This window comes from Lontra canadensis, unplaced genomic scaffold, assembly GCF_010015895.1.
Source record: "Lontra canadensis isolate GAN:19392208 unplaced genomic scaffold, GSC_riverotter_1.0 scaffold17, whole genome shotgun sequence".
NCBI classification, from domain to species: domain Eukaryota; kingdom Metazoa; phylum Chordata; class Mammalia; order Carnivora; family Mustelidae; genus Lontra; species Lontra canadensis.
This window is the reverse complement of record NW_022631011.1, coordinates 21,498,235-21,523,161: the sequence shown is the minus strand read 5'-3', so window position 1 is coordinate 21,523,161 and position 24,927 is coordinate 21,498,235. Positions and strand designations below refer to the sequence as shown.

General features: G+C 48.2%; 1 protein-coding gene and 1 non-coding gene across 2 annotated transcripts in view; one reads left to right on the top strand and one right to left on the bottom strand.

Annotated features, from left to right (window-relative positions):
- The window catches only part of NPC1 (NPC intracellular cholesterol transporter 1), a 48,955-nt gene that overhangs the window by 1,615 nt on the left and 22,413 nt on the right, over positions 1-24,927 (bottom strand). The window contains exons 7-25 of the mRNA XM_032859760.1: positions 24,511-24,760; positions 22,428-22,501; positions 21,533-21,903; positions 19,919-20,145; positions 16,723-16,823; positions 13,981-14,083; positions 11,328-11,517; positions 10,532-10,714; positions 9,360-9,474; positions 7,717-7,844; positions 7,483-7,623; positions 6,206-6,295; positions 5,576-5,763; positions 5,122-5,237; positions 4,348-4,477; positions 2,848-3,048; positions 1,645-1,876; positions 795-908; positions 16-178 (exon numbers count right to left, since the gene is read on the bottom strand). Of these exons, the coding sequence (XP_032715651.1) occupies positions 16-178; positions 795-908; positions 1,645-1,876; positions 2,848-3,048; positions 4,348-4,477; positions 5,122-5,237; positions 5,576-5,763; positions 6,206-6,295; positions 7,483-7,623; positions 7,717-7,844; positions 9,360-9,474; positions 10,532-10,714; positions 11,328-11,517; positions 13,981-14,083; positions 16,723-16,823; positions 19,919-20,145; positions 21,533-21,903; positions 22,428-22,501; positions 24,511-24,760 (3,117 nt within the window). The remainder of the gene's footprint in view (positions 1-15; positions 179-794; positions 909-1,644; positions 1,877-2,847; positions 3,049-4,347; positions 4,478-5,121; positions 5,238-5,575; positions 5,764-6,205; positions 6,296-7,482; positions 7,624-7,716; positions 7,845-9,359; positions 9,475-10,531; positions 10,715-11,327; positions 11,518-13,980; positions 14,084-16,722; positions 16,824-19,918; positions 20,146-21,532; positions 21,904-22,427; positions 22,502-24,510; positions 24,761-24,927) is intronic.
- Positions 11,751-11,854, top strand: LOC116869017. The gene has a single exon (XR_004382948.1). It is a non-coding gene; the product is annotated as a U6 spliceosomal RNA (small nuclear RNA).

Sequence of the window (24,927 nt, the reverse complement as noted above, 5' to 3'; positions counted from 1 at the left end):
AACAAGAATGCTTACCTATGTAGCTGAGTAAGACAGGAAGGAATATCAAGCCATGGGTGGCTCCCAGTAAGACCATAGCCAGATACATCCTGAAGTAGAATATCTGGAAGATCTGAGACTTGGCAAATGCCAGCACCACAATCCCTCCAAATTTTGTTAGTGTGATTCCACTGAACACCTGAAAGAAGAGACAGCGTTGGAAAGCGCTTACCAACCTGCTCTAATTCAACACGTCCTCACAGCGATTTCTTGATGGGCAAGGCCTAAAGCAATGGGTTGAACCCCAGCTTTTAGTTACTGACAAGCAGGACTACATTCTACCTAAAACTGATTTGCTGCTTACAGACGTGGAAAAAAATAAGTAGAAGGGTAAAAGCTGTGTATTCTGCATGGACAATGGACTCTGTCTTTAAACAGCTTTCCTTACACTTCTAGATGAAAACTATTAAGGACTTTCTAGAGCAGCAAAAAACTGGCTGAGAGGCGGAAGCAGGCTATGGAGTTGAACTAAGAAGATTCTCCCGGCTCCGAGGGCCCCAGCTCCCTGGGTGCCAACATGTGTGCTCAGATCGAACCTCTCCGTTCTCTTCCTGCTTCATGGTCTGTAAAGGATTCACCGAAGAGAACGGTTCTAAAGAACTTCAGGATTTAGCTATTCATGAAATGCCCAAAGATGCGTCACCCTTGGGAGTGGCTAAGTAACTCAAATTCTCTTTTCCCTACTGACTTTTCCAGTCCCTGAGAAGTTGACGAGCTGGGCACCCCGTGCAGAAACGTCTGGCCAGGCTACTTACGGAACTGCCCATGTGAGAGAGCGCCTCTTCGGCCCGTTGCACGCGGCTGCCCTTCGTGCTCACTGTGAACGCTCTCGTGATGTGGCTGCAGAACTCCACGGAAATGCCACAGCTCTGAAAGAGAGTCTCCCGTTAAGACTGCCCTCTTGTGGCTGAAAATCCTAGCAGCAGGCACTCCTCCCCCAGGATCTGGTGTGCCGGGCACCACAGGTGGCCCAGGAACCCTAAGCATCCCCTTTACCTTGTTAACACTGAGCACCTCAGCAGTGCATGCCCACTGAAGGTGCACCAGGCAACTCGTGGGACCCTCGAGCACCCAGACTCCACTTCTCTAGAGCAGATCTGCTTGTTTTAGGGGGACTCGTGGAACCCTCATAAGGTTACCCCTACCCCTCAAGAGTCAGCACCCCTCAGATTTGCTTTAGCTGGGCCTCCCTGCCGCTCCCCCAAAAACAGTGTTCATGTCATAAGTACAGACACGCTGCTATTTTAGTAGTTTTTCAAATGCTCCTATCTTCAAGACTATCAGAAAGCACCTGGCAATTGCATGAGAAGCGAAAGGTACTGGTAGCGAATTCCACTAGGAAGGAGCATTTTTTCTAAAAAGTGAACATCTTCTCATTGGGCTACATGTTTTTGCAGACCCTTCGGGACAGAAGTTCCAGGCAAAATACCCCTGTGACACCACGGAGTCGCACTTCCGTTGATCTATGTACTACCCAGGTACCCACTCCATTAGCACTCATCCCACCTTTCCACGAGCAAGAGCTGGCCTTGGTCTTTCACCCCAAGAAACAGTTCACAGAAGTGACACGGGAGGCAGGAGCCAACTGAGTGGGCCAGGACTCACCATAACCAAATTGACCAAGGAAACTGCATTCAGACTGATGCCCCAGAGCCACATGACGCCAAACATGTTGACCAAGATCATGGCGATGGTGACACACATGATCACTGCAGACCACAGTTCACAGCCCAGGAGAACCAGAGTCACCAAGAAGATGGCTCCCAGGGACACGCTGAGATTAAAGATCGTGTCATCGATAATGGTCAGGTACTGTTCGTAGAAGACATAGAACACACTGGAGAAAAGAGCAGAAGGTTCTGTTATAGCTCGTGCTTGCTTCTGGAAGCTTTTGTTCATCCTGCCACTACTACAGAACCAACTACTGTGATTCATCCCTTGCATAAAAACTCTGTTTTTGTGAGACTCCTCCATAGTAATTCAAATGAACCTCTGACCACTAACACCCAAAAAAGGGCCTAGTAATGATCCAAAATGTGTATTTTATATAAAGTTTTTGTTCATAAGCTCAACCTCTTCACTTCATAGGCATTTACAGAGTATTTCAGGGTATGCTGAAAACACAAGTCCTGATCTATCCTGAGAATTACCTCAGACCAAATGAGATCCGTGCGGGGCATGAGGAGAAAAATGCTTTTTTGGCAAGTTAGTCAGCTCTTCTCAAGAATTAGGACATCCATTCTGAGAACTTCTTCCCCAGAAAAACAGGCTGTCCTCCTGTGAGGAATGGGTCAGAACCCCTCTGAGCAAGATCACAGGGGTGGGGAAAAACCACCTGTTTCTTCTACTTTTTAGTAGTTTTCAAATTCGATATCTCCTGAAATACTTTATAGGAGAAAAACCCCAACAAACAAAAATGAAAAACCTCCATAAAGACACCATGTCCCAGGTAACTGGAAGTCAGGGGCGGCGAGCAGCTACTGGCGGGAACGTGCGCTCGGCCCTCTCAGTAAAGCCTGGTCCCCCAGTACCGCGCCCCCCGACCCAGGGTGCTGCTTTGAAGTGTGTCTTTCTTTGGATGGTGAGCTCTAGCTCACAGGTCAGATTTTGTGTGTGCAGCACTCAGACCTTGGGGGGTGCTGCAGACCCTGGCCTTCCTTGCCCAGATGCTACTTCCCCTGATATTCTTTGCTTCTGCTCATGTTGGAGAAGGTGTCAGAATGAAAGCCAAGGATCAGCTTCCCATCAGGCAAGCCCTCAGGCTGTGGGCCCTAACCCAAGACACCTCGTTTATAAAATTCAAACTACCTGTACGGGAACACACGGTAACCGCTTCCTTCGAGGCCCATGGTTCTGGTGATATTGCCGGCGATGAGGATGGCTTTTCTCATGGCATCAGTAAAGTCAGCAGAGGTCTGAAGCACAGTGTGGTAGGTCATGAAGTAAGTGGCTCCGACAGCCGTGTCATTGCCAAGGATGTTAACGGCTGAACTGTAAGCAGCATGTCCCCTATAGGAAGACTCAGTGGTGTCAGGGAGGCCACAGAAAGTCCCCGCAGACCCTGAGCATGCAAAGCGAACTGGAATCACCTGACCCTGGGCTCAGAGGTCAGACCGGCTCTAGATTTCAGGGACAGGGAAGGCCGGCCCCGTGCAAGGGAACAGTGAAGGTTTTAGCTTATTCTCTCACTTTTGGTTGTTTTGGTGCAGAGGTGCTCTTGTTTGGGTATCTGTGTTCTCCTCCAGTGTTTGCTCGGCAGTGTTGTGTAACGGGGCGGGAAAGGACAAGGGCCCTGGAGTCCATGGCTGTGAGGCGGGTCTCGGCCCCACCCCATATTAGCCATGGAACCCTGGGCGACGGGACTGAATCTGGGCTGCGGTGTCCTCTGTCACCTCCTCACAGGCTGTGTGGTAAGGGCGGCGACGTGGGTGAGGTGCCTGGTGCACGATGGCACGTAGGAGGCTCCCCGTAAGTGGTGGCTGTTGCTTTCCTAAAAGCTGGATGTACTCGGGTTTGTTTTATGTAGGCCAAAGCGTTCAGTGGGCAAGCAGACCACGCTGCAAGATTCGCTTTTCTCTTTAGGCACAGTCTTTCCTCTGTACCAAGTACAGGTCTCCAAGCACAGCCATGATACACATGACTGACTGATAGGAGTTTGGTTGAATTATGTATTAGGAAAAACAGGGAAGTCCAGGGTTTGCCTAACATACATGTGGACACTCTTCTTGCTCCTACAAAAGGTTCTGAATCATCCCACCCCCGACTCCCAGCCTTCTTCCCTATTTCTGGGCCCAGATGCCTTGCCTCCACACGGCTGATCAGCTGCCCGGCCAGATGGGGGCGTGCGACAGCCCCGAACCTCAGAGCCAGACAGGTTGGCAAGATTGGCCGGGCTGCAAGAATCTGAGCCTCGGTCCAGGATGGCGTGACCGAGCAGAGAAGCTGTCCCTGACCCCGGGACGGATGTGAACACATTCTGAAATGCCACAAGGCCCTGCTCCCCTCCTGTCCTGCTAGACGCTGGCACAGCGCTCAGCAGCCATTCGCGCAGCCGGAAGAGCCAGGACACGGGGCCGAGAGGGAGAGACAGATGCTCAAGCCAGGGTGAGATCAGCTGGAGAGGCTGAGAAGCTCTCCTTATGGGTGTGTGAGGTTTTTCTGCTCTCAGAAGACCGGGTGGTGGGGCTGGTGGGGAGGGGAAGAAAGGGACCCTCCCCATACAGCTGACCCCACCCCAGCCCTCGGCTAGCTGTCCCGCACAAAATAACCGGAAGTGGGCACGTCTCTGAGAGGCTCCACAGCACTTACCCTTTGCCGCACTTGGGGTTCGGGTTATCAGAAAGGAACATGGGCAGGAATCTCATGAAGTCTTCCCCTTGAGGCCTCTGTTTGCCCTCTGGGGTTAGAGGTCTGCAGCGACCACAGGCAGGGTCAACCACTAGCACAGACACAGAGGGGCCCAGATGAGAAGAACGAGGTTCCAGATGTTATTTTAAAACACTTAAGGATCTAAGGGGAATTTTCCTTGATCTTTTTCCTGACCCCGAAGCTCCAGAGCTTCCAACACATGGGATTTTCACAGTCTAATCCGTCTGACATTCCATCTTCATCTGAGGCAGGTTGTACAAACTTTCTTCCCTGAAATAGGTGGCCTGCTTGGAGGATGACCCTGGTTGGTATTATCAGAGTCCAAGGCTTCCATGATTTTACCAAGAAAACTCGAGGACAACCTCAATACTCCTAACAAAACTGCAGGGCAACAGTGATAACAGTGGGAAGCACTCCGTGAGACGCAGCCAGATCCCAACCAAGAGATGCTATTAGTGGCGTCGGGAGAAGAGAACCCAGAAGACTCTGAAAACCAGAGTCCCCTGACCGGGGCTCCGTCTGGCCTGCAGCCCTGTGGTGGGGGTTGGAGGGAGGCCGAAGAACACGACACATTAGAGAACATGGCTGAGGAGAGGGATGGCGACCAAGGAAAAGGGACCGGCGCCGGTATAAACTGAGGTGAAATGCCAAGGAGTTATAATGCCACAAGTCTTCAGAGAAAAGGGAAAAATCTGGAAAAGGAGATGAAAGTACCTGAGGCGTTGCAGAAGCGATCCGTGCCATTGTAGACTCTACAGCAAGAAGACTGAGGCTTGACCCAATCAAAATAATCATCGATCCAGGACGAGGGGGCAAAGCCTATTCGGGTACTGGCGAGAAGGAGGGAGAAGTTACTGACTTGCTCCGCGGGGGGAGGTCTCAGATTCAGTCCTTTTTCTCGAAACCTAACTTCACTTTCTAGATGTTACACTGCTGCCCAAAGGACAGACTTCATCACCACTTAACGGAAAACCCTCTCAGATAGGAGCTGCTCAATTAGTCCTTTTAAAGCTTTCGCTGAGGTAAAGCTAGAGTTAGCATGATTCTGAGCAACACATTTTCTAAGCAAATCTATCCTGAGTGAGCCATGTCAGGCCCAGGCGGCCGGCGGCCGGGGGCCCCTTCCGGCTGCTTCCGCGGCAGGACCAGAACGCCGGGTGGTACTGACTAGTTGTCCAGCTGAGCCGCGGTGAAGATCTGCTGCACCAGGGAGTCATTATTGCAGCCCATGCCGCCGCACACCATGTTCTGCCCTTTCAGGGAGCTGTAGTCGTGCCCTTCCTCCAGCACGAAGTACACAGGCGGGCCCGCATGCAGGTATCGGAGCGACCCGAAGTAATCCAGCACGTAGGAGTCCTGCACGAGCGGTCAGAGAACGGGACACAGTGGGAATGTGCTGACGAGCCCAGGTGAGGGGACGGCTAAGGATGGAGACAGCACTGGGACGCTGCTGGCCGAGACGGCCCCAGCCCGGATGCGGACCGTTCCCCCAACCCGAGCCAGCTCCCGGCTCCTCACCCTCCCTGCGCCCAAGGTGCTTCTCCGGAGGGCCCACCGCCAGGAGGGCACCTTACGAGGTGAGAGGCTCGCTGCTCTATTTCTCTGTACCCTCCTCACCCCGAGAGTTCCACGTGCTAAGATGGGCCCCACTGCCGGGCTCCATGGCGGTTCTTGTAACCTGGGGAACCAGCTGCCACATGCATTTAGAAGCAGGCATTTGCCCAGAACAACTGCATGCAAGTTTTGGAAAATGTATTTGTATCTTTGGCTAAACAAGGTAAAAGAGAAAGCAGCTTACATCAGGCATGGAGAGAGACTGATCCAATCCAATTTCCACTTTATTCAGCACCGCGATACTGAAGGACAGGACACCCACAAATACCGCTATCTGGAATAAAAAGTGAGCTGTAAGGCAGGGACTGCTTCGTGCATGGCAGCTTAAGAACATAAATAAGATATTCCACACGTGAAAAACGGGACTGTCCCCAACCGAAAAGTTTACATGCCACGTTAACGTAGAGAGCAGGGGTACTGGCTGAGAGGACAGCATCTAGTCAAACTACTTGGGTTTAAATCCTGGCTCCAGGGTTTGAGTGACCCTGGGGAAGTCACTTAACCTCTGTCAGCTTCTACTTCCTCATCAGTAACACAGGAAAAATAAAAGATGTATAACATAAGATACTTTTGTGGGTTAGATGAGAAAATCTGCAGACAATCCAGATTCAGCATTGTACCCAATATTCAGTGTTTGTTAAATGTTAAGTGTTACCATTACTGGGGACGAAGTCCTGTTCTTTTATTAGAGCAGTGATAGGTCATCGCTGCTGGCTATCCCCAGTAGATCACCTACAGAAAGCTCTCACACTCTTGCTGGGGACTCGGGACGGTGGGTGGTGTGCGGGGGAGGCTTGTGGCACTGTAATGGGGCAGCGTGAGGAGAGAGTTGTGGCAGGACAGTTCCGTGTATCAACTGCAGTGGTGGTCACTGCCACTCCACATGTGATGAGGGGACTCAGAACTCGACACACACACGTGCCCATGTCAAATTCCTGGTTTTGACGCTGAACTATAGTTGCATAAGACCACAGGGAGAAGCTGGGCTGATGGGTACCTGGGTCATTTCTGTACTATCTTCTTGACTTTCTATGAATCTAAAATTACTTCAAAATAAAAACTTGCTTATACTGACTACTAAAAGCTAGCTAGAAAAATATTTTATGTACTTGTACATATTTGCTTTTGCATTTTGTATATACACTTAACAACTGTCAGAATCTCCTTCCCACGCTGGTTTCTTTCTTTTTTAAAGACTTTATTTATTTACTTTAGAAAGAAGCATGTGTGCAAGCAGGGGGGAGGAGCGGAGGGAGAGGGACAAGCAGAATCCGCTCTGAGCACAGAGCCCAACACAGGGCTCGAACCCATGACCCTGAGATCATGACCTGAGCTGAAATCAAGAGTTGGACGTTTAACCAACTGAGCCACGCAGGTGCTTCACCCAAGCTCCTTTCTTAGAAGGCATGTGATAAAACTGTTTTTGGAGAAAAATGAGGAAAACCACAGACAAACTCATACCACAATAGGTCGCATCCAATCCTTAAGCAGAAGTGGAGAATAGGAGTTTTTGAAGAACTGAAATAAGCAGCTTTCTGAGGCCTGGACACTAGTTCCATCTTCAGAGCCTCTGACACAGCAAAGGACATCCAGACGATGTTTCTGAGAGGACAAAGAGGGGCAAAGGTCACACCCTCCTGCTGCTTCACTTGGATTCTAGGCTGTAAACAGACTGCCGTCCTGACAACAACTTACCTCTTGACGCTTGATGTCTAACCCCAAGAGACTCACAAAACACGTAATCTGAAGAAGGAAGTCAATGAGGACGGCCATCCCGGCGAACAGGGAGAAAGTGTGAACGGCTGGCATCCTTGACAGCGCCCCTGCAGGGGGAGAGAAGCTGCCCCGTCACGTCCACTTACAGCAGGGGACTCCATGCGGGTCTCACACTCACGTGTACACAGGAACGCAAGGAGCTAGAATAGACTGAAGCCACAAGAAGACCCACACTTCCCACAACCTCCCCAGAGGAATGCCACAGAAATATTTTCTGTCTCCCACTTCTGACACAGTTAGATGAGGGCGCTCCCAGTCAGAAGTATTGGGTTAACACCCAGAGACTGCAAACTAGCAGCCCACAGGCCAGATTATATCCTGTATGGTCCACATTAGATCAATTCATTTTAGGAGGAAAACACATTTCTTTTTTTTTTTTTTAAAAAGAAGCCAATATTTAACAATGAGACCCAACACAAAAATCTAGATTCACAGCTTCACTTAAAAAAAGAAACTGGACCTAGCAGCACTGGGCCAGCAACATGTAACTGCCCTTTCTAGACCTCTGCCTTTTGCTCCTACAGTCCCCCCAGAGTCACTCCAATCTCGAGGCACAGTGTCAGCTGCTATTATCATCACATTTTCTGATGAGAAAACGAGAGAAAGTAACTTTCTCTGCACCTGTATCCATCGAAAGGAAGTGTAAGGACCACAGGCCTGAAAGCACACTGCTCTGTGGAAATGAAGACGGCGTCCTGGGTCTGTTCTCAAAGACCGCCGCCTTCATGAGTCTACAGCAGCCCCGTGTGAACAGCCCATGGAGGCATTTCCATCTGTGGCCCACGGATCTCATTTCGAATCCAGCTTCCTGCTCTGAAGACGCACTCAGATGTCTCACCCCACACAGCAGACAGACAGCCCTGCGAGTAAGGCTGCGTGGTGATTTCTCCACAGGAAAGAAACACAGAAAGCACTGGTTTTTGTTCCAGCTCATTCTGGCTCCTTGTAGTGAGGGGAGGTCCAAGGACCTCTGCTCATTAACAAGGCTGCTTCCCCGATGGTTTGTGCGGTCAAAGAGGAATGTCTACGCCTGTGGATTTTGCTCAGAGTGTGGTGTTGGCCAGGCTCCTGTGGGACGCAGGAATGTCATTTTCAAAGATCCACATTTGCCACAGGTGCCAAAAAGGGGAAGCAGCAGAGAAGTTCAAGGTTATCTGTCAGTCTGGACCCCAACATCAACACTATCATGAAACAACATGAGAAAGTGGAGGGGCGCTGAGCGGCTCAGCTAGTTAAGCAGCTGACTCTTGATTTCTGCTCAGGTCATGATCTCAGGGTCATGAGATCAGGTGCCCCATCGGGCTCTGCGCTGGGCGTGGAGCCTGAAGATTCAATCTCTCTCCCTCTGCCACTCCCCCCAACCCCCAAAAGAAAAGAGGACACTTCCAAAATGATATCCAAGATACTGCCACTGATTTTCCCTGTGGTCCACTCTGATACTTTCCGATTATAGAATAAGTTTAAACAAGGAAGTAACACGATGGGACATAGTCAGATACCCAGATCCTTCTACCTCCAGGCTCAGGAAACAGTGGGACTGGTAGAATTCAAAGAGTAATTACCTAAGAAAAACGCTACAGCCTCTGAAAAGGAGGACAGGAACATACTAGGAGCCACTTCTCCTAGGACCCTGCCCAGTTGCTGATCCAGAGTTTCTCCTTGAAGACGTTCATCTCGCTTAAAAAAAAAAGAACACAATACACAGGCCATTAACCTTTCTAAATCACAATGCCATCTCTTTGCTTCTTTGTTGCTTTGTGTTAACAGTAAAGACAAATGATTAGGAGCTTCTACTTATTGTAGATAAACTTTGATGGGGGGCCTGCAACTTGTCCTGACAATCCATCCAGGGTATCACTAAACCCCTGAGCTAGGTAACAGGTGGAAAGCTCAAGGGAAGACTGGATCATCTTATCAGGAAAACACACAGAATGCAGCCTGCAGGTGGCTGGACCATTAAGGGACACTCTTACGTGCCACTGAGTCCCCAAGTAAGGTGACCAGGAAAGAAAAATATCATGATTGAGACCATATTATACATCAGCAGATCCTATGCTGTCCTATCTTCAGTGGCACCTCTGACAAGTCTCTGATTCTTCTACACTACTGGAGACTCATTTTAGCAACAGTTGTATCCAAGGGGCGCCTGGGTGGCTCAGTGGGTTAAAGCCTCTGCCTTCAGCTTGGGTCATGATCTCAGGGTCCTGGGATCGAGCCCCATATCGGGCTCTCTGCTCAGCAGCGAGATAAATAAATAAATAAAATCTTAAAAAAAAAAAAAAAAAAGAAAAAGAAAAAAAAATAAGAGTTGTATCCAAAATGTTTTTCGCAAGCATGCAAGCCCTTCTTGCACACATATTTAAAACTGAATTCTTAGGACACCTGGGTTGCTCAGTCAGTTAAATGTGCAATTCCTGGTTTCAGCTCAGGTCATGATCTCAGGGTCCTGGGATATAGCCCTGGGTCTGTCCCTCTTCCTCTGCTCCTCTCCTATGATCTTGCTCTCTCTCTCTCAAATTAAAAAAAAAAAAATCTTTACAATTCAAGTCTCACTTTATTCCTCCAACCAAGGAGAAGGCTGAGCAAGTTATGGACACCAATGAGCAACACAGAGAACAGGAAACACCGCTACCCCACTTCCACGCTTGCAAGTACTCGGCATAGAGTGGGACAACCATTAACGGAGCTCACTACTTGGTCTGACGGCAAGCTCTGTCAGGCCTTGGAAACGCACCTGGTAGGTCTGGACCAGAATGAAGATGTTGTCCACCCCGACAGCCAGCACCAGGAATGGGATGACTTCGATCACAATGAGGGTGAGGGGGATCCCAACATAGCTGAAGATGCCCAGTGAGCACGCCACTGAGCTCAACACGATGAGGATCCCAGCGATGCCAAGGGAGATCTTAGAATCCACCTGAACCACGCAACAAAGATAGAGAGTCAGACTCTCGTTTGTCCCATGACTAAAAGGACCTCATTTTACCTCTTTCTTGGAGTTAAAGGTGCTCTCCGAGAGAAAGATAAGAAAAGATAAAAGATAAGAAAAATGTTCTAGATCTTCCCTTAGTAGCCATGCTTTACGGGCTTCAATTCTCACGTGTAGTCAAATTAGGAAAAACTGGATTATGAGAAATAAACCGTAAGTTTTAAAATAAACCAAAAATTTGGAACTGGAGAAAACATATGCAGGAAACAGAAAATACTACATACAATGAAAATGGGAATGTAAACCAATTTTGAACATAATGACTTAGGATTAACTAAGTAGAAACAGGGGCGCCTGGGTCGCTCAGATCGTTAAGCATCTGACTCTTGATTTTGGCTCAGATCATGGCCTCAGGGTCATGAGATCCAGTGTCAGGCTCCGTCTGGGCGTGGAGCCTACTTAGGATTTTCTCTTTCTCTCTCCCTCTGCCCACCCCCCGCTCCAAAAAGTAGAGGCAAAAATAGGACATGATGCTGTGCATCGTCATTTTTCTCCAACACATACACACACACACACACACACACACACACACTCCACTTACAAGAAACCTGCTCCAGCTTTTGATGTGGCCCAAGGCTATGGAAATGTACAGAAACATGACGGCGTAGCTGATCAGGACAGTGAAGACATCGCCGTTACTCTCACGATTCAGTTCATCCTCAATACTTCGCTCAGTCATGAAAGAAATGGTCAGATTTGGATTCTCGTAGTTTTTCACAAAATTAATAAACCTAAAGGAGAGAACACATTTTATATTTTCAGTTGAAATTTAGTGACAGCTAAGGGAGAAACTTCTTCCCAACCTCTAGGACACAAAAGCCATGCTTACTCAACCCGTACCTTACATGAGGATTCTTGACACTGGAGACCAGAAGGGCAACACCCCCAGATTACAAAGTTCCAGACATGCTCATGTTTCTATCACTTGGAACAAGTTTAGGACAAGTTTAAAAGTTGGCTCACAGTGCTGGCTTCAGCAGCACGTATACTAAAATCGGAATGATACGGAGATTAGAATGGCTCCTGCGTTAAGAGGATATGCAAATTCATGAAGCATTCCATTAAAAAAAAGCCTGGCTCATGGTCTCATCTTCTTTTTTTTACTAAAAAGGATCTCTAACTGAAGCATATCATAACAAAGATATATGCCCATGGAACAAACTTAAAAGTTGATCTACAAATGCAATGCAATCCCTATCAGAATCCCAGCTGACCTCTTCCTTCATAGAAAGATATGCTGATTCTAAAATTCACATTTGCAATCAAAAGGGGCCCAGAGGAGCCAAACCCTTCTTTCTCAAGAAGAACAAAGGAGGAGGACACACACTTCTCAATTTCACACTTTCTACAAAATGACCGTAATCAAGAGAGTGTGGTACCAGCATAAGGATGGGCAAAATCAAAGAACACAAGTAAGAGTCTTGAAAGAAACCATGTATCTGTGGTCACCTAATTTTTGACAAGGTGGCAAGACTGTCCAATGAAAGAGTGAGTCCCCTTCTCAACAAATGGCTTGGGGCTATCTGGATAGCACACAACACGAAAATAATGAATTCCAGTGGATCAAAGACCTAAACTTGAAAGCTGGAACTCTAAAACCCTCCAAAGATGACACAGTCATAAATTGCCATGTCCTTGGATCAGGCCATAGTTTCACAGACAGGACACCAAAAGTTTGACCAACAAAAGAAAAAACTAAAAAATTGGACTTTAAAACTACAAACTTGTGCTTCAGCGGGCAGCAGCAAGAAAAACAAAGCAAACATAACAAAGAAACTGGGAGCGAATACCTAGAAATCACGTAGCTGACAGCAGACATGTAGCGCACATAAGAATTCTTATAATTTAATAGTAAAAATACAAATAATCCAGTTAAAAGTGGGCAAAGGATAGGAAGAGTTATATGAATGGCTAGCACGCCCAAGGAAAGATGCTGAAAATCAGCAGCCACCAGGGAAATGCAAATCAAAACCATAATGAGACACCACATCCCATGCACTAGGATGGCTAGAGCCAAAAGGTCACATAACAAGCGTTCACGAGGTTATGGAGAACTAAGACCCCCCACACAGGCTGGTGGGAATGTAAGATGCTGCAGCCATCATGGAAAACAATCTGGCAGTTCTTCAGAGAGTCACGTATGACCCAGTAATCCTACTGCTAGGTAGATAGCCAAGAGAAATGAAAACATACTTAAATTCACACAAAAACTTGTATGTGAATGTCTACAGAAGCATTATTCGTAATGGCCAAAAGGCTGGAACCACTCAAATGTGCATTAGCTGATGACTGGATAAAAATGTGGCACAGCCACAGGATGAAACATTATGCAGCCATAAAAAGGAATGAGTCACTGACAGATGCCATAACTTGGATGAGCCTTGGAAACATGCAAAGTGAAAGAAGCCAGACACAGAAGTCCCTGTCCATGCTTCCATTCATGTCAACAGCCAGAATACGGTAACACATGGAGACAGAAAGCAGATGAATGGTTGCGCAGGGCTGGGAGGTGGGAGGATGAGTATGGGGTCTAACAGCTAAAGGAGATTAATCTTTTTGAGATTAAAAAACAAAAAAGATATCAAATTCACTGTGGTGACAGCTGCATAGAAGCTACTGGATCACACACTTTAATTGGGTGAAATGTCCAGGATGGGATTTATATTCCAACAAAGCTGTCAAAACAAAAAGCACTGAAAGGTATAAAGGGTCAAAATTCCCTGTCCTCCTTGGCCCTCTGTCCTGCTCTCTAGGGTTTACAACAGTTAACCATCTCCCGGGTCCCGTGCCTACGATTTTTTCTAGGGATGGACAGCATGTACACAAACTTCCCTAGCCGTGTCGATGGCAGCTTTCATGTCCTACATCTGGAGCCATCTGACCATCCATTCCCCTCTCTTTAGTCCCTGCAGTGTCCCTTATTAATGGGCATCCACCTTGCTCCTGGTGGCCGGCTGGGAGAGGTGGGTGCACGGGACATTTCCGCACGTCCGGAGACTTGTGCGTCCCTGTGCAGGGCTATCTACTCACACAATGTTTGTGGATGAACTGCCTTACAGACTTTTTTCTTTGCATTATTAGTACCAAGTGGGGAAAAAAAAATGATTTAGATCTGCTGTTGGTTAATTTAGCTGAACGAGGTTTTAGTGCCTTCTGTTAGCGCCCAGCTTCCCCCAGAACAAAGAGCAACTCACTCTTTCTCCCAGGCCTGGGCCCTCTGGAGCTTCTCTGTATCATTGTAGTAATTATTGACAGGAAAGGTAATCACAAGGGCTGTAGCGTTATTGTAGTTTTGATCTAGAATGGAAAAAAAAAAGGGACATCCAGAAGATGAGAAGCATGCAGAAAATTAGACAAACACAAGGGAAAAATCACGAGACAGAGAGGTGACTGATTCTTCATGGGGCTGTAGACTGCTCTAAGAACAAAAACCAGTTTATGGACATCGTGTCTACGCAGCTCAGTTAATGAATAAAAAGGATGCTCTATCTGATGTAGGCAGTTTCATTCAGGATGAGTACATTCTTTTTTGTTTTGTTTTTTTTTGTTGTTTTAACTATGGAGCATGTGCATGGTAAAAATTTCTATCAGAAAAAAGATCTGTGCAGTTTCTCCTTCCCCAGGCCTCGTTCTATGCTTAGTTCTCCTCCCCACCATCTGAAATATTTCCAGAGACACTCCATGCATGCTCAAGCAAACACATATATTCTTGCCCTTTCCTTTTTTTTTAAATATATACATATGTATTAAAAGATTTTATTCATTTATTTGTGAGAGAGCGAGTGAGCACACGTGCACAAGCAGGGGGAGCAGTAGGCAGAGGGAGAAGCAGGCTCCCTGCTGAGCAAGGAGCCCAGTCCAGGACTCGATTCTGAGATCTTGACCTAAGTCAAAGGCAGACGCCCAACCGACTGAGCCACCCGGGCACCCCAACCTTTCCTTCTTAATGACACAAATGGCAACACACTGTTCTGCACGTTACATTTTTTCATTTATATCTTGGAGACGACTCCATTTTAGGACATAAAGAGCTTCTTTCTTCTTTTTTTCTGCTGTATCGTATTTTCTAGTATAATTTAGCCAATCTCCCGTTGATGGACATTTCTGCAATTTTTAGGATTATAAACAAAAGTACTACAAAGAAAAACCTGATAAATATTTTTCATGTGTCAAGTACATAGGTGGAGAATCAATTCTTACAAGTATAAGCACTGAATCAAAAAGTATGTGCAACTGCAATTTTGATAAATTCGCCTAAACTGCCCTTCAAAGAGGCTCTCCTCTTTTTCATTTCTTTATTTAACAAGACATCTACTGAGACCTTGCCTCATGCCAGGCATTATTTTAGGTTCTCTGGATGTGTATCAGTGAACAGAAGAGAGGAAAATCCCTGCCTGCCTTGAGTTAACATTCTAGGAACCACTTACACTCCCCTAACAATGGGGTTCTACACAGGGTTTATTAGACTCTTAGGTTTTTGCCCCTGTGTTGGATAGAAAAGACTGAAGTGAGGTACATTTCACTATCCAGGAGTGAGGTTGGGCATTTTTCCCATGTAATGAACAGCCCTGTGTATTTGTTCTTTTGCTAAATTTCATATAGCTTTGACTACTTTTCTCCTGGGTTGCTGACCTTTTCTTTTTTTCATACGAGACCTTATATATTAAGGATACACTGTCCATTATGTGTACTGCTTTTCTTCCCCCTCTGGTTTACTTGCCCTTTTTAATGTTTTTTAACTTTATGATGCTTGTTTTCCACATAGGAATTTAAAATTCTTACACAGTCAAATTCATCAATGTTTTCTTTTGTGGCTTCTGGGTTTTGTGTCTCACTTAGAAATGCCTTCCCCGTTTTAAAATTATTAAAAAAAAAATTCCTCCCATACTTTCTTCTAGATCTTAAATAGCTTCATTTCTTATACATCTGTTTTTGACAAATCTGGAGTTTATGTGGATGGAAGGAATAAGGAAGAAATCAAATTTAATTTTGATGGCTGTGGCTTGGCAGTGGGTGACACCATCTTCTCTCCACCCATCAGAAGTGCCGCTTTATGAGGCAGAGTAAAATTTAAATATAGATAGGACTTCTCCCCTCCTATGGGGTGAGGAGAACAACATCTAATTGGCCTCTTCCTTGGACCGCAGAAAAACCTGTTGAACTGCCTATAATCAGGCTTCGGATGCCAAAGGTGTCACCTGAATCATGACCCCGTCATACCTGATACAGTCTATTCCAGGTGCTACAGGAACCAACAGCAAAGGGCAAACCCACTGCTCCTCCCTCTAGAGAAGTGTCTCAATTCCTAACCAACTGGTTTGGGAGGAAAACACAGAACAATTTTGTCTCTTTTTCCCTGTATCTCACATATTATCTCTCTCCAATTAAAGATTTTTTTTTTTTTTTAAGATTTTATTTGAGAGAGAGTAAGAGAGCACATGCAGGGTGAGTGGCAGGCAGAGGGAGAGGGAGAAGCAGGCTCCCCACTGAGCAGGGAGCAGGATGCGGGGCTCAATCCCAGGACCCTGGGATCATGACCTGAGCCGAAGGCAGAGGCTTAACAACTGAGCCACCCAGGTGCCCCCACAGATGTTCTTAACCTGATGTCCATAGACTCCCTAAGGGTTCCTTGAACTCCTTGAAACTAAACAATGAATTGTGTGGAGGTGTACAATTGCAATATTCTGGGGGAATGTCCTTGGCTTGTGACAGCTTCCCAAAGTGTGAGCTTAAGAAGGTGAGCACCATCTACTTCTTTTACGCCCAGAAGAAACCCCAAAGCCAAAGCCCAAAGCAAGCCTACACTTGGGATTTAAAAGATGGGGAACTAGAATGACTGCTCACTCCATGACATTTTTGTAATTACCACTTGACTCTTAGTGACAGAACCAAGACTACTTTACCCAATAGGAAAAGCAGAAGCTTCTCTTACTTACCATCATAGCCTCCTAACACAAGCCACGGGAACACTGGCCCACCAAACGTACCCAGGCAAGGGTCATGGAGCAAACTGGTATCATTCAGAGAGGCAGGAGCCCTGCAAAGAAGTGTAGAAAACACCTCCCAGTTAGAATAAGCCCCAAAACATCACAGAGACCTAAACATTTATTTCTTTTCCAGATTTTATTTATTTACCTGAGAGAGAGATGGAGAGCGAGCACAAGAAGGGGAGGTCAGAGAGAGAAGCAGATTCCCCGCCGAGCAAGGACAAGGAGCCCGACGAGGGACTCGATCCCAGGACTCCAGGATCATGATGACCTGAGCCGAAGGCAGTCACCTAACCAACTGAGCCACCCAGGTGCCTGAGATCTAAACATTTACACAACAAACATTTGAAGATGCAGATGATATCCTATGTACCATGTGGGCCCTGTGGTTCCTTAGGTAATGGGGTTCAGCACTTGCCTCTGGGAGCTCAGAATCAGTGAGCGAGAGGCAGGCGAACCCAGCATGAGGCAGTCAGTAAGGCACGGTGCACACAGGAGGACCCACGCGGTGCATGGCACAGAGCAGGGAGCAGCTAATACACAGGGATGACTGCCGCCAGAAAGAGGAGGCCTGCACAGAAGCAGGTCTCTGAGGCCAGGGGATGATTCCCCTGTTGGGGGGGCTAAGGGTGCTCCCACAACCACCACATGGGAAGAGTGAGAACGGACAAGGGAGAAGAAAGCAACAAGACAGCCATGTCTGAAGCCATGCAAGTCCTGTCTAGGGCATGGGGCGCCCACAAACAGGAGGACTTCTGAGGGAAGGGCCAGGACCGGAAAGGGCAAGGGACAGTGAAAAAAAAGATTAAGTGGCCTGCTGCGTGGTTCGGACTATTACACTGCAGGCACTGGGGAATGAGAGACCCGGGGAAGGATGTCATGAGCTGTTCTAGAAAGGTAACTCAGAAGGTAAAACGGAAGGGGTCTAGAAGTGGAAAGGAAAGGGGCAGAAAAGCCCCCCGCAGACCCGTCAGGTTCGTGCAAGGGTCCAGGCAAGGATGGTGCCGTGAAGACAGCCAGTGGGGGACCAGCATTCCAGGACACATCCTGAGCCAGACCTCTGCTGGGCACTCAGGAAACTTCTCACAGATGATCCTAAGCTTGGCCCTTCAGAGCCCGTGGCTGATGGGCTCAGGCTGGAGGTCAGGCCACCTGCTTGGAGCAAACAGGCTGCAGGGACGAGTCCCTGCCAAGTCCCACCAGCCCCCACACACGGGACCCTGCCACATTGTGTATCTGAGAGCCCATCCAGAGGTTAAAATCCATTAAGAATTACACGAGGGAGATAAGGATGAGGAAGGATGCGAGACAGAGCCTCAAGGTGGAGTAACTGGTAGATGTGGTGCCATCACATGATATGGGGTGTGCGGGGGAAGGAGATCTATGCTTGGTTCTGGGTGCACCGGGATGGCCATTCCCGCAGGACCTGGAGGCTGGGGGGAGGCCCACGAAAAGTTGGGGAGGGAGGTTAGAGCTGGAGACACAGAGGAGCAAAGATCCGCGAGTGGGAGTGAAGTGGCCCACAGTACTGTTTCTGCACTGACCGAACTACATTCCTGCCATGGAAAAAACACTAGTCTCCTGCATTCCTAACTGCCACAATTTTGTTGACCTACATTTTATAAGACAGGAAGCAAATAGCTTTTTCCTTTAAATATAAAAATTGAAGAATATTAATTTTGTTTTTGTCAATATTCAAATCACCCATGGCTGTCCTGTTCCATCTATCCCGTGGAGGATGCTGCCTTAGTCTACACGGGCATGCACTCAGTGTTTTATGGGGAGAGCTCAGATTTTTAGAGGGGACCTCCTTGAAATAGAGCAACCACAGCCTAACTACGTCAAGATCACATCCCAGTAATAAAAACAGAACAGAGCTTAACGCCACCAGGCCAGACCCGACGTCAAGAGCGGCTGGCTCCAGAGATGTGGTTAGCTGACAGCACACTCGAAAATGACAAGGAATGGGGCACTGGGGTAGCCCAGACGGTTGGGGATCCGACTCTTGGTTTCGGCTCAGGTCATAGTCTCAGGGTCATGAGATCGCACCCCATGTCTCTCTCCCTCTGCGCCTCCCGCGACTCTCGTGCACACTCTTGCCCTCTCTAAAATAAACAGATCTTTTAAAAAAGTGACAAGGAATAATTTCTCTGTCCCCAAGGTGACCCAACAGCCATGGTGGTTGTTTGGCTGGCTGAACGATGGTCTCTAGGCCACGTGAGGGCATTCAAGGACAGCAGGCCTACGAAGGGCAGGCTGCTCTCCCTGCTACAGGCACAGGCCTGAAGATCACCCCACAGGTCGCCAAGCACTGTGACTAATGCACATGGTAACTGCAGCCTGCCCAGCTGGACAGGCCTCCAATGGGAAGCAGCTTCATTGCCCTCTGGTCTAAACTGTGCACCGATCCTACCCCCACTTCTCAAGGGGACGCCACACATTCTATTTCATTTTATTCTGAGAGAGCAATAGTGAGTGCGCACACACATGCATTGAGAGGGGTAGCGGGGAAGGGGAGGGAAAGGAAGAGATCTCCAGCAGACTCCACGCCTAAGCTGAAACCAAGAGCTGGATGCTTAACCAACTGAGCCACCCAAGTGCCCCGACATTTTAAAAATAATTTGATATCACGGTATAAATTCTTATCTGAAAGACAAGAAAAAGCACTACAAGCTTCTGTTTTTGTTACTGTGATACCACTGGTGGTGTGGCAGATGCAACTGTGCGTTATCATTCCAGGCATGAGTTAAATGCTGAGTGGTACCTGCCATTCCTTGCTTATACGCCATGAACATTCCCACCCCAGCACCTTTGTACTTGCTACCTGTGTCACTGGAACACTTTCCCCTCCGATATTCACGGGCTCCCTCCTCTCCTCTCCGTGTGAACCGGATCTAAAGCAGCATACCCCACTGCACTCATCTCCTTGCTGGGCTTAATTTCTCCAAAGCTCTCATCTCTACCCGGCATCAGAGCACCTGTCTGTTTATTCGGTGTTGGCCTCCCTCCACTAGAGCGTGCGCTTAACAGGGCAGGGCCACGCTGTGTGCTCGCTATTGGGTCTCTGGCACCAACAACAGCGTGTAGTAACAGCAAGTGCCCCCAGGTCAGGGGGATGAAGGAATGACCATCTCCCACCACGTACCGTACGCAATATAGCAAGTGCGTGTGGTAATCTGCGTACACGAAGAAGTCATCGCCTACTTCGTGGTCCAGCATGGAATGGCTGTTCTGGAAGTAATTCAACACGCTCATGATGGTGCAGTTCTTGTTATAGGGTGAGAGGGGGGCTAAGCAGATGTCCTGGAGTGTCACGGTCTCATTGTTGTAAAAGGCAGTGATGTTTTCAATGGCGGTTTGTAAGTCAAGAACCTGAAAGATTTTAAAAACAAATCCAGAAACACATCAGATTTCTCTCAGATGGTGACTAATGCCCTGACAGGTCAGAAGGTAAAAAGCATTTGGGGAAAAGGATTCCTCACGCAAGGGAGAGGACTAAGACATGCTGTGGGAACATATGTGACGGCACCTGGGGCCCCCTCTTAGAGACAGTCAGCTGGGAGAGAAACCCCGCTGAGAGGCGTCCTGAGAGGCGGGAGGGGACACCATCACCAGGACAAAACTCTGTGCCAGACACACAAACAGCTCCCCTTCCACCTCCCTGCAGAGGTCAACCACAGGGCCACAGAGGGGAGATGGGGACAATGTGCCCTGTCCTCCTGACACACTACCCCCTACCAACAAAATGCCCCCTATTGCCTCGCTCTGTGCCACCTTCACTCATGTACATTCCCGTACTTTCTAACAGAGAATGCGTTCCTGGAGGTAAACGACTACACTGCACATCTTTTGCAACAAGCTGGGGAAAAGCAACAGAGAAAAGACTGGGCAGAGAAAAGACTGAGACCATTCTGATGTTTTTCCCAGATACCAGACTTTCTGTAGGCAAGAACCATATTTAAAGGGAAGATCACGTGATTGTGCAACGTTCATTAACAAAAAAATCTGCAGGATGCCAGTTGTTCACAGATTGAGTTCTCCTAGGCAAGTGCAACCAGGGAAAGTGGAAGGTTTGAAGGCATCTGTAAGAGAGCAGGACGGATCTTGTTCCAAATGCAGCTCTTACCAAATGCAGGCTGGGGCCCACATTCAGGCAAGGATAACTTCTTTCCTGCAGGGGGGCTCAGCATAGCTCCTCCCTGGGCCCCCAGCACAGCACAAGAGGCTTCATTCCTTGGGGTCCTGGCACGTTCCTTTTCAATTACCAAGGAAAAAATTTACTAAGGTGAATTATAAATACACTCTGCATCTTGATTTCAAGAAAGAACCCAGCCCTGCTACATGAAGGAAATACAAAATCCGGGGCGCCTGTGTGGCTCAGTAGCTTAAGCCTCCGCCTTCGGCTCAGGTCATGGTCCCAGGGTCCTGGGATCGAGCCCCACATTGGGCTCTCTGCTCAGTGGGGAGCCTGCTTCCTCCTCTCTCTCTCTGCCTACTTGTGATCTCTGTCTGTCAAATAAATAAATAAAATCTTTAAAAAAAAATAATGTTAAAAAAAAATACAAAAGCCGTCTATAGTCAAGCTCTCATTAAGTTCAACATCCACCATTTGCTTCCTTGAGAAGTAAACAAAAAGCCCCTTTCCTTCCTCACTGTTGGGTCTTCAAGCTCTCCCACTACGTTCAGCCCCAACCCCACAAAAAAGCCAGTCAGCACAACCTTGGGCTCCCGGGACTGATGTCTGCTAAGAGCACGTTACCTGGTGCAAGATCCCTCTGTCGAGTGGGGGTCCGAAGGGCACATCAGAGCCAGAGGGGTACGGCTGATACGTGTGCGCGCTGGTGTGGGGGGCCTGGATGATGAGCTGCTCCGTGCGGAAGAAGGGCCCGAAATGCGTGTCGAAGTACTCTTTCTCCAGGCGCGCCTGGCTGCCGGGGGCCGACCACAGGTCCACCGGGTTGGTCGTGACCCGGACGAACACCAGGCCTGACGAGCAGGCGGCGATGAAGGCCAGGGAGAAGACGACGATGCAGCCTGGGTTGCGGACGCAGAAGGAGCCCCAGTGGGAAAAGAGCCGCCTCAGCCAGCCCTCGAATGCCGCCCCAAGCGCATCACAGCAGGATGCCTCCCCTGCAAGAGCAGACAGGAAGGGAGGCAGGAGGTTAAGAACCAAGTGATTCCTGAGAGTAGGAACGACACGGGGAAGGGCACCGAGCCTGCACCGGGGGGTGGCAGGAGATCCTGCACTGCTCCCCCGACCCCGACCCTCAGCACCTACCTGTGTAGGAAGCCACCCTCCTGGCCTGCCCACCGTGATAGCCATCCCCACACAGGGGTGAGTGCTCTGAGCTCTCTGTCCACAGTGGGGCCCGTCCAGCTTTGTGGTTGCCCCTGCTCTCTGCCCACTACGCCAGCCCCTCCAGCTTTTGCCCCGGTACCTAATTACCCTCCTGTAGGTACTCGGTACCTGGTTCCCGTCTGCCAGCCTGACCAGACGGCTACTGCCGCAGAGGCAAGGACTGGTCTGCCGGGATCTCAGCCGTGTCATTGACACAAGCACAGGGCCTGGCCCAGACCTGATGCATAAACGCTTGCAGGAGACCCCAACACCCGAGCCCACATGATCCTAACCGTGTAAGTACAGAGCTGCCTACCTTTGTCACTGGCATTTACGGAGAAAGCAATGTTGCTGTCAATGGGGGTGTACTCGGAGACAAAATAGCGTTTTCTGAAAAATAAAAGCATGTGAGCAGTATTAGGGGACCTTCATCACATGAGACTATTTTTCTGACAGTCCTGTAACCCCATTAGAAGCTAACTTCCTCATTCTGTTTTCTTTTTCCCTAACTGCTGGCTTCCCCCGCCCGCCACCCCACTTCCCTTGTTCTAAGTCCTGCTCACCAGTCTCAGGAGAAAATTTAAGAGTTTTTTTTAGGATTTATTTATTTGAGATAGAGTGGGAGAGCAAAAGCACAGAGATGGGGATGGGGTGGGGGAGGCAGAGGGAGCGAGAAACTTTAGCAGACTCCACACTGAGTGCAGAGCCTGATGCAGGGCTTGATCTCACGACCCTGAGATGATGACCTGAGCTGAAACCAAGAGTCAGACACTTAACCGACTGTGCCACCCAGGTGCCCCTTAGAAGGTATTTAAAAAACAGATTAACAAAGGATAGTTTCCCCTTGTAGCCTTCATTTAGATTTAAGACTTTAGGTCCTTTAAAAGCAGCGAACACAGCGCTGCAGCGGCAACGTGCATTCCTAGCACCTAGGGCGTTGTTCTCAACATCAGTCTCCAACACAAGGAACCGGGGCTCCCTGCGGAAGAGGTGGATTCCAGGCAGGGGCAGGGAAGATACAAGATGAGTCTGGAACATCTTGTGATTCCAGAAACTAAGGACAGTCTTGACAAAGGTGGGGCCAAGGTAAAAACGAAACACAGGAGTCAACCAGGAGGTGCTCTCGATGGTCCAAACTGGAAACATCTGAGCAGTGGGACAAATGGCAGTGTTGATGAGCCCACAAAATTAAAAAATAATAATAATAAAAAAATAAAAATCCCTGATGTAAATATAATTCAATCAATAGTTAATTAGAGCAGGAAGGATAGCTGTCTGTACAGAGTAAGTCCAATTCGTAAAGGCAAAAGAGAAACAAAACCACCAAAGCACCAAATCACCACCAGGCAAACGCCCCAGCAGTACCCACTGCAGACAAGAGCCACTGATGGACGCCACAGTCAGTGGACAGTTTTAGGAGAAACGAGGTATTAACCCAGTTCTGACCCATCTCCCTTCAGATATTGATCAACTCCAAAGGGAGAAAGGGCAACTCTGTAGGAGAGAAACGCAGCAGACACCCTCTCCACCCAGTGAACAAGGTTCGTATCACCAGCGGGGAGATGCAGTGAAATCGTGCAGCACCCAAATGAGATGCTAAGAAAGACTCATCACTTCTGTGATGCTCTTGCCACAAACACACAACCTCAATCTGATCATGAGATCAGATCAGAAAAAGATCTATCAGATAAAGCCTATGGAGGGACATTCTACAAAATTACTGTCCAGGACTCATCAGAAGTGTCAAGGCCATAAAAAACTCCAGAAAATCAGTCATAGACTGGGAGACAGTAGTAAACATAAAGTGAACGTGGAGTGGGGTCCTAAACAGAACAAGGGCGGCAGAGGAAGGTTTTCCTGGTAGTAGTTGAACGAAGTGTGTGGTTTAGCTAATACAGCTACACCAGCGTCGTTTCTGCGGTTCTGATAATTACATACTACGAGTGATGGAAGTTGTAACATTAGGGGAAGCTGTGTAAAGGATACATATAAACTCTATTTTTGCACCCTCATGTTCAGTCTAGCATAATTTCAAAATAAAAGTTAAAGAAAATGTACTTCCTCATTGTGAATCTAAAAGGATTGTAGACAGTATTGCATTTGATCAGATTTGAATCAGATTCAGCTAAGACGGGCTGTTAAAGAATGGGTGATTAATGCACGGTGCTTTAAAAATCACTCAGCGATTTGAATAAATCACGAAACCAACTTCAAATGTTTAAATGCCTCAGCAGGCCTCTGACTGCCTACTAATTAAACCCAGGACACACGCAATCAGAGTGTATTCACGTGATACTTGTTTCTTGGTCTCATTAACCAAAGACTGCCAGGCACAAGCTGGAAGGGCCACTTGGATCACCCTGCTCTTCTCGCCCTGGGGATCACACAGAACTGCTCACCTGTAGCACCACACGGCAAATACTGCTCCAAAGAAGACAAGCAAGAACGCCATGTAGGTGGTCCACATGATGACGTACATGGCGTCCATGCCCAAGATTCTCCAGGGAGCCGGAGGGGGTGGCGGCTGGGGCCTGGGGCCACACACAGCAGAGCAGTCTTGGCAGCTGCATGGCCCCGTGACCTCGTCCACAGACTCGTCACAGCCCTTGGTGGTGTTGTTCATGGGCTCCATCCCATGGGCCGGAAGATCTGAAGGGGGGATGGGCTTGAATGATTATCTCAGGGAAACAAACGACAAATTCTGCATTCGATGATACTGAAACCCAGTGATAAAGCACACGGACAACACACGGACCTCCACCGTAAGAGCAAAAAGGACGGGAGGCTTCCGTGTGATTGCATGAGGTTTTACGGCC